The sequence below is a fragment of the Seriola dumerili genome, unplaced genomic scaffold (assembly GCF_002260705.1).
Source record: "Seriola dumerili isolate Sdu_G_001 unplaced genomic scaffold, Sdu_1.0 BDQW01000169.1, whole genome shotgun sequence".
Lineage (NCBI taxonomy): Eukaryota > Metazoa > Chordata > Actinopteri > Carangiformes > Carangidae > Seriola > Seriola dumerili.
The window spans coordinates 1,796,618-1,810,056 of NW_019174424.1; the positions used below are offsets into that span (position 1 = coordinate 1,796,618).

The window sequence follows — 13,439 nt, forward strand, 5'->3', positions numbered from 1 at the left end:
ATAACTTTTAAACAATAGACTCAGCTGGAACCATTCATGTTTAAAGGTCTCTGTTTGACATGTGGAGGCTGAGCTCTGATGCTAGAACAGCTGGGAAAGGACGCTCCATAATGAGCGCCCATTATCTGCCTTCGTTTTTTATCACTTACTGTTTTCATTTGTCCGCACAAACACACACACAGAGAAAGAGAGAGAGAGAGAGAGAAACACACGGTCCCTCCTTCATGTTTTGTCAGGAATGTTCATGTGTGTGTTACATTGATAACGAGGGTGTGAGTGTTCTGTGTGTGACATGTCAGAGGATCGATATGGAGTGAACCAGCGCCGGGAATGGAAACACGTTGAGGACAGGAGATTAATATGGTGAGTAGACAACAGCTCCTCTTCATTTATTTAATCTAGGTTTTATTTTACTGACGGATGATCGCGGTTATTTTTAAGTATGTTTAAATAAGTTTACTCTTACATCCTTCATATTGGAATAGCTACCTTTCTTATATCTTTGGTGAACTGACTGTCCTTTTTTGTTGAAATTTATTGTATGTATTAGTATCTTTTTTAATTAAATATTTAAATAAATGGAATTGAAATTAAAATGAGAAAATCCATAAAATGGTGGCAATGATGTGTTTATAAGCATTTTATAAGCATTTTGTGACTTTCACGCATTTTCTTGTGGGAAGAGTTTTGGCAGACCGATTGCACCTGCTTTTTGTAATCATGTGATCAGTCATATGACTTTCCAGAACAATTCTGTTTTGTTACCTCCTGTCTTTATGTAGAAAACACTGTGGACGAGTTGTAGGCAGCTGTACAGCCATGTTTTTACAGATGTAGAAAAAACTGTTGATACTTTCATACTTTTACAGTCTGTCCATCTCCTCAACTGTTTGACAAATAATATCTACCCTGAAAACATTATAATACAAAATGATAACCCAAAATGAAATAGTGTTTATATTGGCCACATCCAGGCGGATCCAGAGGTGTCATCACAGAGCGGGGGCTACGATGTGGAGCTGTTTGTGGACACCCCAGACTACGATCTGATCTGCACCATCTGCCAGGGGGTCCTCAGGTGTCCAGTGAGAGCTGCATGCCACCACATCTTCTGCAAGAAATGCATCCTACAGTGGCTCAAGAGGTACTGAACACAACATGGATCAATACCACTGGACAAGAACATTGTAAAATTGTGGTGTATTGGATTTTTATTGATGTTTGGTCCATTCAGAAGAACAGGAGTAACTGTCGTTTGTCCTCTATAGGCAGGAGACCTGTCCCTGCTGTAGAAAGCCTGTTAACCCGAGCTTGATCTTTGTCATGTTCAAGCTGAGCAAATCTATTGGACGCATGAAGATCAAGGTGGGAAAATGAAAATAGAGTGATGAACTTGTATCCATTTGTGCATAAATGACAGTCACCAGGGATGAAAGTTATGCCCTGTCATTATGACAACTCCCATTTTTTAATTGAGTGGCTACATTTGGGAGAAAAAGGAGGATCAAACCAAATGATAACAAAGAAGCCCAAAAAGTGGCCCTGCACTATGTAGTCTTGAAGCTCTGTTTCTGGCTTTTACAGTGTAAGAATGAGATCCGTGGTTGTGCAGAGACCTTCCCCCTCTCTGAGCAGTACTGCCACAGTATGAGCTGTCTGTATGAGCTCATCCCCTGTCCGTACCAGGGCTGCCGGGCGCAGCTACTGCGCAGAGACCTGGACACCCATGCACGCCACTGCGAACATTGGCGGCAGCCCTGCCACATGGGCTGTGGGACGATACTCTCCCACCGCAACCAGGCTGAACACAACTGCTATAAGCAACTGAGGCAAGAATATGAAGCCAGACAAAGAAACCACAGGGCCATCGCCACTGCCCTGCAGAGGAAGATGAGGAGGATGCAGAGCACCATGGCCCACATGAAGAGGCAGATAGGGTTAATCTGTGAGAGCCTGGAGGTGATGGATGATCTACATGAAGTAGAAGAGGAGGACCTCGGAGAGAGCAGCAGCAGCTCCAGTGGGACTCCAAGTAGCAACAACAGCAACTGTTGAGGGACGAGTCAGTTACTGCTGCTGCTGCTGGTTGGTTACTGCTGTGTATAATTTCCGCATGTGCTCATCTCTTTGAAGGTGTGTGTTTTTAATATGTAGGTAGGATAAAAATGGGTGGATTTGTTACAGTTTTGTGCTGTAATTTCATCTATTTTGTAAATAAAGCCTTTAACATTACACCATCATCATACCTGCTCCATATCTTTATTTAAGGAAGAAGTGGTGACTGATTCTTTGTTGACAAGTGATGAACTATGATGATTAACATGATAATGCACCTGTGCAACAAAAAAAAATCATTAGGTTAAGAAGCCCATGTTAACTTCAAATTTCTTGTTTTGGCCTCAAAAGTTAAAAATGCAAACATCTCGAGTAAGCTGCCATAGAAAACAGAAAAACTAGCAACGTAGTCACATTTAAGAAGATGGAAAGGGAATTTTTGGCATTTTTTTTCCTTTAAAAAAATTATAAAACTTGCTGCCAATGAATTTTGTCAATCAACTAATAAATAAACAAGTACCTAGTACAGGTCATGTTTGGAAAAGCTGCCAACAGGGGGCAGTTGTTGGTTCCTTTTCTCTTGGACGAAATATCGCGATAACACCTCTACATAAAACCCAATGGAACTTCTCATGGGTCTTCTTCCTGTTATATCGATCACGTAAGTTGGATGTACAGCCTTCCGTTCTGTGTCAAATCCGTCTTTATCTCCGGCATCATTCAACCAAACACATTGAATTTACTTATAAAATTACCGGAGAACACATTCTGTCAAACACGTAACATAGTTGTTATCACAATACAGCGAAACTCGAGATATTTATACATTTGAAGGGACGGTCACAGCTTGCAATATGGCGGCGGTGCTCGTGTGCTTGGATATTATGTTAAAAGAAATATATACTGATAAATGCTGTCGAGGGTTCGCCGCTCAGAAATAAATTAATTTTAAAATGTTTTGTCCTGCAGCAAATGGCGGACGACGCCGGTGGTAGAGGAGGTTTTCGCGGAGGTTTTGGCGCTGGTGGCCGCGGCGGCCGGGGCCGTGGACGCGGCAGAGGCCGTGGCAGGGGCCGCGGTGCTCGTGGTGGCAAGTCCGAGGACAAGGAAGTAAGTTTCAGACCCCAAACCTTAATTTCGTTGTTTGATACGTAATGGCGTATATGTGAAACGGATGCTACGAGTCATGTTTAACGGAGAACCTGCTCTTTACTCTGTTAGTGGGTGCCAGTCACCAAGCTCGGCCGCCTGGTTAAGGACATGAAGATCAAGTCCCTGGAGGAGATCTACCTTTACTCTCTGCCCATCAAGGTAAGCAGTATGTGTTGTCCATTAGACTGCAAAGTATTACATGAAGATGATACTAGCAAGGGAGGTCTGTCAAAGTGCAAAACTCCCCAGGATGGTCCCTTTTCAATTCCTTTCCAACTATTTTATGAGTTGGTAGCACTATTTTATTCCTAACGTATCATTAAGTTTAGTCAGAGCACAGCATCATTTTCTCTTAACACTATTCCTACTGCTGAGCTTTGGTTGCTGCACTAATATAACTGAAAGCCTTATATTGGAGAACTATACGTTCTGCCATGATGGAACGTCAAAAGTGAAATTGGATGCATGCAACTATAGATGGGTAGATATTCTCCTTCTGAGCTGCAGGGGACCCTTATGTAATTCTCAACTCTCCTACCTTTTTTCTTGCAGGAGTCTGAGATCATCGACTTCTTCCTGGGTTCTGGTCTGAAAGACGAGGTGCTGAAGATCATGCCTGTCCAGAAGCAGACCAGGGCTGGTCAGCGCACAAGGTTCAAGGTGAGTTTAATGAACTCTGTATGTCTCCATTTGTTAAGTAGTGTTATCTTCTTGTAATGCTAATGTCAAACTCTAACACTGTTGGCCTTTGGCTTTGTTTACAGGCCTTTGTTGCCATTGGTGACTACAACGGCCATGTGGGTCTGGGGGTGAAGTGCTCCAAAGAGGTGGCCACAGCCATCCGTGGTGCCATCATCCTGGCCAAGCTGTCCATTGTCCCCGTCAGGAGAGGTTATTGGGGTAACAAGATCGGTAAGCCCCACACCGTGCCCTGCAAGGTGACTGGTCGCTGTGGCTCTGTCCTGGTGCGTCTCATCCCTGCCCCCCGCGGTACTGGCATCGTGTCTGCCCCTGTGCCCAAGAAGCTGCTCATGATGGCTGGTATTGATGACTGCTACACCTCTGCCAGGGGCTGCACCGCCACCCTCGGCAACTTCGGTAAGCAGCTTCTAAATTGGTTGTCTCTTCATCTGCGCTGTGTATCTAGTTTTCTCCTTGCTCTGCTCAGCTTCACCTCTGCAGTGGTGTAGTTGTCGTTATCAGGAGAGAAAGAAACGAGTATTGTAATGCACGGCAGAAAGACTGTCTAGTGGTCTCCTCTGTTCCCCTTTCAGTGCTCAACATTTTTTTTCCAAATAGCATTGCAGCACTATTACGTGCTGGAGCCTCCATCTTAAGCATCAACTGATGGTTTGTTTTGTTCACTCCTCAGCCAAGGCCACCTTTGACGCCATCTCCAAGACTTACAGCTACCTGACCCCTGATCTCTGGAAGGAGACCGTCTTCACAAAGTCTCCTTACCAGGTACAGTACACATCTTAGGCTTTTTGTCATGATTTTTAATATGTAAGGTTTATGTATTAACAGGCTTTTGTACCTTGTTCTTACTGCAGGAGTTCACTGACCATCTGGCCAAGACTCACACCAGGGTGTCTGTGCAGAGGGGACAGGCTGTCCAGGCAGCTACCTCCTAAACTTTTTGTACAGAGAATCGTTGAATAAACGTTCTGAAACAACATGTATTGTGCATTGTCTTATTTTGCATGTGGTGAGCTCATGAAAGAACAGGTGTGAATCAGAGATGAGAAGCACCCTACATGGATCAGGCAGTTTGGATAATCAATGTAATGAGTCAAAATATTAATGGTGAAATTCTGACATTATTTTGAAACTGACTAATCCATGGATCTGTATTGCCATAACTAACTGCTCATTGATTTAGTGTAATTTACAATAGCCTAATCCCTTCTGTAAAACAGTTTGTGTCCAGCAACTCAAATTGAGTGAATCGGTTGATGTTTGAAGGAAAACTTGATCTTCAGTGTGTGTCGGCAACACTCAAATCTTAAGGAAATCACTTGACTGTAAAGTTGCTTCACCAACTTCCACATCTGCGTCTGACTTTTTGATATCTTTATCTGAGGACAGGGCAGAAAGACAAATACATGATTTGTGACATAAATTTTATTTTACAATATTACACAGGACAGATAGTAGAACTGTTCTTAAGCACTCTCCGCCTGAGCTGCCATCATTCGTTCTTTTTGCTTCATTAGACATTTCCTCCCGTTGGCGTAAACTCCCAGGTCGCCGTCTGAAAAGAGGCAGGTCATAAATATAAAACATTTAGTGGTAGCCATTGAAAATCTAAATTACAAATAAGACATGTCAATGTCCATGCAAAAAGTGTATTTTTGTTCATAAAAATGCTTGTGATTTCTCAGAACCCAAGCTACTGCCTTCACATGATCAATTCATATTAAAACTGACAAATGGCACATTCTCATTTCAGAAGCAGGAGCCAATAGAATATTAAGTTTATTTTTCTTGCTTGAAAATAAAATGCTCTTAATTGTTTCAGTAATAAAGTAACTGGTATTTGCTGTATTCAGGCATGGTATGACATGTGGAGGATTCTTGAATGAAAGCTACTTGAAAAACAGCAAAAACATGATGCTTACACATTTCCATCTTGTTATTGCACCACACATGTTTAAGCTTCAAACAGCACAGTACTTACAGCGTGACTGGAAGTTCTTGGTCACCTCGTTGAACTGCTGTATTTCTTTGGCACAGTTCTGGTGGTAGCTGGCTCCTTCTCTCTGCTGACAGGCCCTCATGCGCTCCTGGATCACCTTCACGATCTCCTGGTCCACTTTACTGAGGAGTGAAGACAACAGTGGGGTAAGGTGATAGCTCTGTGTGGACCAGCCAAGTTGTTCCATACTAAACTGGGAAAATAATTCCTCCTTGCTTGCTCTGTATCACAGGGGTATTGTCATGTCGCAAAATTAGAAGCACACTAAAATATGGACAAACTTGAGCTATGGGCCACCTACTGACCCCCCAGCTCCACCTACACTAGCACTCGGCATGTGTCCTGCTATTGCCTTTAAGTGCCCATCGCCACACTCCTAGAGTGCTGTCCTTACCAACAGGGTTATTTGCAGGTCTTAAAAAGTCTTAAAGTATAGAGTTTAGTTTCCACAATAAAAGGCCCGAAAATATGTTAAAAAAGTGTTAAAATTGAATTACCAAAAGTCATAAATATTTATACATGCCTGCAACAGACAGTTATAATATGTTTTGTTTGCAGGCTATCGGATGTTCAACAGCTCCAAACTAAAAGTGGGACTGTTGTGACAGAGGATTGTGCTTCAGGAGGTTGTTCAACCTTGTTTTGTGGAGTTCAGTCAGCACCAACAGACCTGTAGCAAACACTGTCCCTCCTGTGCCTGCAGTAGCTCTAAGCTCATCAGCTCAGGATGGACAAGTTAATGATTTTAACAAAAACTTACATATTTTATTGGTTAATCCATTTACCAGTTTCTGCTGCTTATCCCAGGCAAGTTAATTCAATTAATTAAATCGGGAAGAAATTCTGGTCATATAATACCTAGAAGCACTGAAAAAAATTTGATAACTCTATGCCATATTGTCACTGACGATCTTGACCATGAAACAGGTATTAAGTTGCATTGTTTGTATTGTGCATTGTGTAAATTTATCTTTGTGAGCTCTGTGGAAATATTACAACTAGATTTCAACACAGGGCCGCGGACTATAAGACAGGGCCTCACAATTAGGTAAAAATACAGTAGGTGCCTTTGGCCCTCATTTATCAATTTATATTATATCAGTTAATCAAATTATAGCAAACAAACTGCCACAAAGTGAAACTGGAGTTTTTGAAGGACCTCGGGAACCAAAGGCATTTGCAACTTTGCACAGTTGGTAATCTATCCAGTGTGTGTGTGTGTTATTCTACTATGTTTGTGTGTTGTATGTAAGCCATGTATATTTATTCTGGTAATCGTCGCATCTAAGCATCCTTGGCACAAAATTGTCTGAATGTGTGTTTGATTCGTTACTCACTAGTCTCTTCTCCACTGCATCTCTGCCTCATAGTAGCAGACGTAATCTCCCTGCTGGCACTCAGTCAGGTCCGGGACACGGCGGAACTTCTGGTGGTAGTACACGGCCTTGTTTTTAGCCCGAATGCTGTCCACAACATCTGAATGAGGGTAGAAACACAGTGCGGAGCTTAGGGGAAGGCTATGCGGCATGGATATCTAGCACAACACCTCGCTAACAGAGCATACATAGCTAACGTTAAATCTCTCCATAGCGTTATCTCCACAAAGCAGAGCCTTGTAAATGAGTTCATGAAATATCATCCAAGGCAACAACTGTGATATCATCGTTTAATGTCTAAACACAACTACGTTTTGTATATAAAGCATCCCGGGGGCCCGATAGCTATGTTGTTGTCCATTTAGCACGGTTAGCTCCGTTAGCTTTAGTTACCTCTAAATGTGGTGACAGGCAGGTCCACGGAATAATAGAAGAGTTTAGACAGAATAAGGGCCGGGTTTGGCAGCGCTGTCTGTTTATCCACAGCCGGAGTCTGCCGAGGGGGCTCCGGGTATGCTCCTTTATCAAAATCTGAAGGCATTTTTTTTTATTTTGCCCAAGACTGAAGAAATCCTACAATTCGACCTCGACAGCTCTCCTTTCGAGGTGGCGCATGCGCAGTAGACACAGCAGAAATGGCGAAATAGAGGTCAGCAAACGTAAAACTTAATTTTTAATGTAGTTATTCTTTATTTTATATTATTCTAAAATTAATACTGGGTACATATATTATGCGTAAGGAGGAGCTTAGTACGAGCTCAATAGCAGTATTTTTTTTAAAAAATGGAGGTTGAAGGGTAAAGGTTACAGGTAGAGCTGTTGTACCGTTTAAAGGCAGCAGGTGGCGGTGCAGAGCTGCCAACCTTCAACCGCAGAGAACCTGGACCAGGCTCTGTTTGAAGAGGCTGTTAACATTTCTTGTCAAAAAGTCAATCAGACAACTACAAAGAGACACAAAACTACTATAGAGAGACACAAACCAACTACAGAGACAAAACAACTACAGATTCACAAAACAAATAGAGATATAAAATTATCACAAAGAGAAGCCAAATGTTTTTCTCAAGAAATGCAGAGACACAAAATGAACCAACAACAAATAACGTTTTACTTCTCTTTCTGTCTGATGGTGTTCCTCCTCTGTAGGTGTGGGGAACCTTTTGCACATCTGTGTACAGGGACCTTTGTCTCATAATTTTGTCCATGCCACTAGTATAGTGAGACACATCTCACGAGAGTGTCTGACACTTAAAATGTTTTGATATTAATAATCAAAGAGCATTTAAAATGTCAAAAATTGTTTTTGTGTTCAGATTTGCCTATGTATGAGGTGCAGAATGCCACCAGGAACCTGAAAATCTAAAATTTGATGGCGCAGCACTGACAGAGATGTGTCTCAACTGTGAGATGACAAATAAAACAGCAGGCACATCTGTTTTGTTTAATTCATGAAGTTCTCCGGAGAAAGATACAGAACCCCATACGGCCACAGATCACACTAATGCAAGAAAACCTGTAATGTGGTTTTAATATGTAGGCTAATATTATATATGATGCTGTGACATACTGTTTCCTTCAAGACTATTTATGTTGCTAATTAATAAACAATCACAACAAGACATGGCTGATAAAATCACATGGTCAAATCACACTGTATCAGTGTGTCAGTCCTAAAGCAGAGCAGGTAGATTTTGGCCACATGAAAATTAAAACTTTCTTCTTCCTCTCTCTCTCCTTTCTTGGTTATATGGTTCCTGTCCACTGGGCCTCCCCACCACCTCAGACCTCAGACTTTAACCTCTCTTGCCTCCTTCCTATTTTCTCCTGTCAGAACTTGGCAGAGATTCTCTTGTTTGAAAGCAAATACGTCTCCTCAACCGGGCCAAACACCAAATTAGAGCTCTTACACTGTGTATCATCTTATGTATGACCCTTACATCAGCACTGGTTCCTCTTTCTTTCTATCCCTCGACTGGACAGTGCGCGGACATGGTCAGTACTCATTATGGTTTTGGTTCTTTTCTGCTATAAAGGATGCATCATTGTTCAGTTTCACCTGTTTTTATCTTTTAGATGTGAGCATGTTTGGGTGATTTATGAGTTTGTTTGGTCATCTGGATTTCTAAGCATAGATGAAGTGTTTGGAAAAGTTATCTTGTAATGGCTGCCTCTGAGGAGACCATGTGAAATAGTGAAATGGTGACTTCTTTTTTATTCAACATCCCGTGCTCTGAGTTTTCTTTATTTTTTGGGCTGTGGCGGATTGCTGAATCACATTAAATGTGATATAGAAATCAACACAGAAAGTACAAAACACATGGCCTGGACAGAAAGGCGACAGATCTGAAGATTATGGGACCTGACTGCATGATATTCTGTTGATGTCCTGTTACACTTTAGGAATCTGAATATGTGAAGAAAATTAGGAAAACAGATCAAACACTGTGGTTAGAAAAACATGACTGTAGACAACATATTATGTACTGACTATAGTATGGGGGGCTATTCATTTATCTCTGCATATATTCCACATGCACATCTTCAGTGTAAGAGACTATGAAGGGTTGCTGACCAAACACAGTGTCTGCCACTATTGGTGCCATTAAAATGTACACATCTGGAAACCATGCAACCTGTTACATATTTCTCCATCTGTCCATGCTGTACACCTGCAGTGTGTTCTTGACATCCATGTGTGTTGCCCTGTGCCAAAACATAATGAGGGAAAGCTCTTGTGGCATTATTGTAAAAATCACTGCAATACATCTGTGCTTGTGTGAGTTTAATATGAATAAGTAGAGGACTCTGTGCGGCTTATGTCCTTTCTAGTCTCATCGCAAATTCCATGCACCCCGCCACGGGCACTTGGGGTTTCTACCCCACAAGCGTAGCAAGAAACACAGGGGCAAGGTGCGTACGTGGCCCAAAGACGACCCGAGCCAACCTGTCCACCTCACCGCCTTCCTGGGATACAAGGCTGGCATGACCCACACCCTCAGGGAGATGCACCGCACTGGTCTCAGTATGTACGGCTGGAGTTTATGCATCATGGATGCTTGGGAGGCTTAAGTGATTCTTGCTGTTTGCTGGGTTTCTCTGCCGTATATTGTTTATAGACATGTATACTTATCTCCTGTTAAAACGTCTATGCTTGATTGAGTTTTACTAAATGCTGACAAGATCTCAGCAGATGGATATTTGCCATGTTCCTCCCACAGAGCAATCAAAGCGAGAGGAGGTGGAGGCAGTTACCATCATTGAAACTCCTCCTGTCATCGTGGTGGGAGTCGTGGGTTACATTCATACTGTCCGCGGCTTACGTTCCCTTAAAACCATCTTTGCCGAGCATCTGAGTGATGAGTGCAAGCGCAGATTCTACAAAAACTGGTGTGTGTAATTATATAGAGTTTCCTATTAATTTTCAAGTTGAACTTGAAATGAAGTTCAGTTGATTCCACTCAATTACTGCTTGGGGTTTTAAAGTGGACTGGTGTTTACAATCTAAATTTCAGTGTGTCTTTCTGTGTTGTGTTACAGGTACAAGAGCAAGAAGAAGGCCTTCACCAAGTACAACAAGAAGTGGCAGGATGAGACAGGAAAGAAACAGCTGGACAAAGATTTTGCTATGATGAAGAAATACTGTTCAGTCATCAGGGTTATTGTTCACTCCCAGGTAGGCCAGCATTTCTTCACACTGGTGCAACACACTGTTCCAAGTAAATAACTGCATGAAATAACCACCTTCACAAAGCACAATCCAGCCTTTCAAAGTACAACAAGTGCGGTCTCTTGTCACATCTGTTTCCACCCCTCCTTCTTTTGAAACGTTCCCTGCAAAAGGGCAGAGGTGTCAGGCTTAGACCACATGCAACGGAAAGAAAAGCTGCCACATCCCAAACCTCTTGGCTGCCGAGATCCAAATAACTCTGACCCCGATGCTCTGTCTGTGGGGAGCACTGGGGGGTGCCGTCTCAAATAGCAGTTTAAAAATAAATTTAAAGGCAGAACCTGGCTGCTCACCCAGGCTTTGCCAGGTGAAAACCTTAATGTTGGCAGCGAACAAAATGAAGATCAGCCAGGATCTTAGCTCTTCACAGTGTTGCTAAGACCAGGCTTTCTCTGTGCAGTGGAGAGTAGATCAAAATGCACTTTTAAATACTAGAGCTGTGGGAAGTGCCTGATGTTATTACTGAAATTCAAACATGATCTCATGCTGAATAATAAATCTAATTATAAAAAGAGAGTACTTGTAAATATAGTAAGTTCAAAGCAAGATATTCTCTGGAATCTCAGAGAAAACTATAGCTTTCCTAAGCTTCTACAGGCTTCAAAGGTGTTTCTTCCTCATTTCAAGATGCGACTACTGCCCATAAAGCAGAAAAAAGCCCACATAATGGAGGTGCAGCTAAATGGGGGTAGCATCTCAGACAAGGTGGACTGGGCAAAGGAGCGTCTGGAGCAGGCTGTGCCTGTATCTGCTGTCTTCTACCAGGATGAGATGATTGATGTCATTGGCGTCTCCAGGGGTCATGGCTTCAAAGGTGGGAAAAATACTGCTAGTTGTGCTAGTCCAAAGACTTGGAAAAACAAATGTACTCAGATTTATAATCATCATATCAACCATGCACTTCAGGCCGTTTTACTCTTTTGGGCTGATAGGTGTGACAAGTCGCTGGCACACAAAGAAGCTCCCCAGAAAGACTCACAAGGGTCTGAGGAAGGTGGCCTGTATTGGAGCCTGGCATCCCGCCCGTGTGGGCTTCACTATCGCTCGTGCCGGTCAGAAGGGATATAACCACCGTACTGAGATCAACAAGAAGGTTAGCTGATGGTTAAGAATCTTTTTCACCCACAAGACTTATTGAATATTAATGAATAATCATAAACAACATTATTAGTAGTATATTTCGTAGGTTTACCATGATTTAATGTGTGTGAAACCCTTTATGTCCTCACTTGTGTCCACAGATCTACCGTATCGGTAGGGGTGTCCACATTCAGGATGGAAAGGTGATCCGGAACAATGCCTCCACGAACTATGACACCAGCCAGAAGACCGTTACCCCCATGGTACTCCCATCTCTCTGTGACGAAACCATAGTGAAACAAATGGATAATCGTATTTTCCAGCATATGAGAAATCAAATAACACTTTCTATGAAGCCCATATTGATAATGAATCACTGACAATTCACACAACTCATTGTAACGTTTGCATGTTAGTAGTGGTATTCGGCCTTTATAATGCATAAGGGAGTATTATAACAGTCATAAGACTTGTAATTGCACGGTGCTTTCTGTTACCGTTAGGTGATGAATGAAAAGTGTGGTTCCGGCACCACTATGGGTTGCATAGAACATGATGCATTTCTTCCTGAACAGGCCTCACTTACCCTTCGCTCTCCTCTTTATTCTCCATTGTCTTTTTTCTGGTTATTGTCCCTGTAGGGAGGCTTCCCCCACTATGGTGAGGTGAATAATGACTTTGTCATGGTCAAAGGCTGCGTGGTCGGGACAAAGAAACGTGTCCTCACTCTCAGAAAGGTACAGTGTGATTTTGCAAGTCTAATTTTAGATATCTGTTGTTGTGTATTTCTGAAACTGTAAGTTGATTTACTCACAAAGCAAACAGCGAAGCTCCTTGTAGAGTTGCAGGACATGTACAGTATATGTATATTTTTCTGTGTTTCTCCCTCCCAAGTCTTTGCTCGTGCACACGTCTCGCAAGTCCAAGGAGACGATTGAGCTCAAGTTCATCGACACCACTTCCAAATTTGGTCACGGCCGCTTCCAGACTGCTCAGGAGAAGAGGGCATTTATGGTGAGCGTGAGAAAAGTTTGGTGCACAGTCAAATCTGAATACCAGGAAGTGAGGAGAAGAATGGCTTGTGCATTTGCATGAGTAAAACCAATATTTGCACAAAAGGGGTCGCCCCCCCCCCCCAGTGTTGACATAACTCCTTAATCATTCTGCACTATTTCAACCTCACACTTCTGGTTTATCTGCAGGGGCCACTGAAGAAAGATATCAAGAAGAAACTGCCTGAGCCGCTGTGCGAGGATGCCTGAAAAAATATACTATATCACACAATAATAAACCTGACTTTCAATTACACTGCGTAGTTATTCCATGTAAAATGTTAATACAACAGTTGTGT

The 13,439-nt window shown here is 42.4% G+C and overlaps 4 protein-coding genes across 5 annotated transcripts; 3 read left to right on the forward strand and 1 right to left on the reverse strand.

Moving 5' to 3' along the window:
• Positions 1-297: 297 nt before the first annotated feature.
• Positions 298-2,164, forward strand: rnf151 (ring finger protein 151). Its single transcript, XM_022752654.1, has 4 exons — positions 298-363; positions 975-1,144; positions 1,269-1,365; positions 1,585-2,164. The coding sequence occupies exons 1-4, from the start codon at positions 361-363 to the stop codon at positions 2,053-2,055; spliced, it is 741 nt and encodes a 246-aa protein (XP_022608375.1). The 5' UTR covers positions 298-360; the 3' UTR covers positions 2,056-2,164.
• A 529-nt stretch (positions 2,165-2,693) lies between these two features.
• On the forward strand, positions 2,694-4,885 carry rps2 (ribosomal protein S2). 2 transcript variants are annotated; one of them, XM_022752727.1, is made up of 7 exons: positions 2,694-2,716; positions 3,025-3,165; positions 3,277-3,366; positions 3,760-3,867; positions 3,972-4,305; positions 4,580-4,671; positions 4,761-4,841. In XM_022752727.1, the coding sequence occupies exons 2-7, from the start codon at positions 3,028-3,030 to the stop codon at positions 4,839-4,841; spliced, it is 843 nt and encodes a 280-aa protein (XP_022608448.1). In that variant the 5' UTR covers positions 2,694-2,716; positions 3,025-3,027. The 2 variants fall into 2 exon arrangements, with proteins under 2 accessions (XP_022608448.1, XP_022608447.1); XM_022752726.1 differs by lacking the exon at positions 2,694-2,716 and having other exon boundaries at positions 3,028-3,165; positions 4,761-4,885.
• Positions 4,886-5,311: 426 nt separating this feature from the next.
• ndufb10 (NADH:ubiquinone oxidoreductase subunit B10) lies at positions 5,312-7,900 on the reverse strand. The gene is made up of 4 exons (XM_022752598.1): positions 7,675-7,900; positions 7,243-7,381; positions 5,888-6,027; positions 5,312-5,461 (listed from the first exon to the last, which is right to left on the reverse strand). Exons 1-4 carry the CDS (start codon positions 7,820-7,822, stop codon positions 5,373-5,375), a joined length of 516 nt encoding a protein of 171 aa, XP_022608319.1. The 5' UTR covers positions 7,823-7,900; the 3' UTR covers positions 5,312-5,372.
• A 1,354-nt stretch (positions 7,901-9,254) lies between these two features.
• On the forward strand, positions 9,255-13,363 carry rpl3l (ribosomal protein L3 like). Its single transcript, XM_022752519.1, has 10 exons — positions 9,255-9,273; positions 10,111-10,303; positions 10,500-10,668; positions 10,819-10,954; positions 11,636-11,822; positions 11,941-12,101; positions 12,250-12,351; positions 12,730-12,825; positions 12,983-13,102; positions 13,291-13,363. The coding sequence occupies exons 1-10, from the start codon at positions 9,271-9,273 to the stop codon at positions 13,348-13,350; spliced, it is 1,227 nt and encodes a 408-aa protein (XP_022608240.1). The 5' UTR covers positions 9,255-9,270; the 3' UTR covers positions 13,351-13,363.
• The last annotated feature ends 76 nt before the right edge of the window (positions 13,364-13,439 follow it).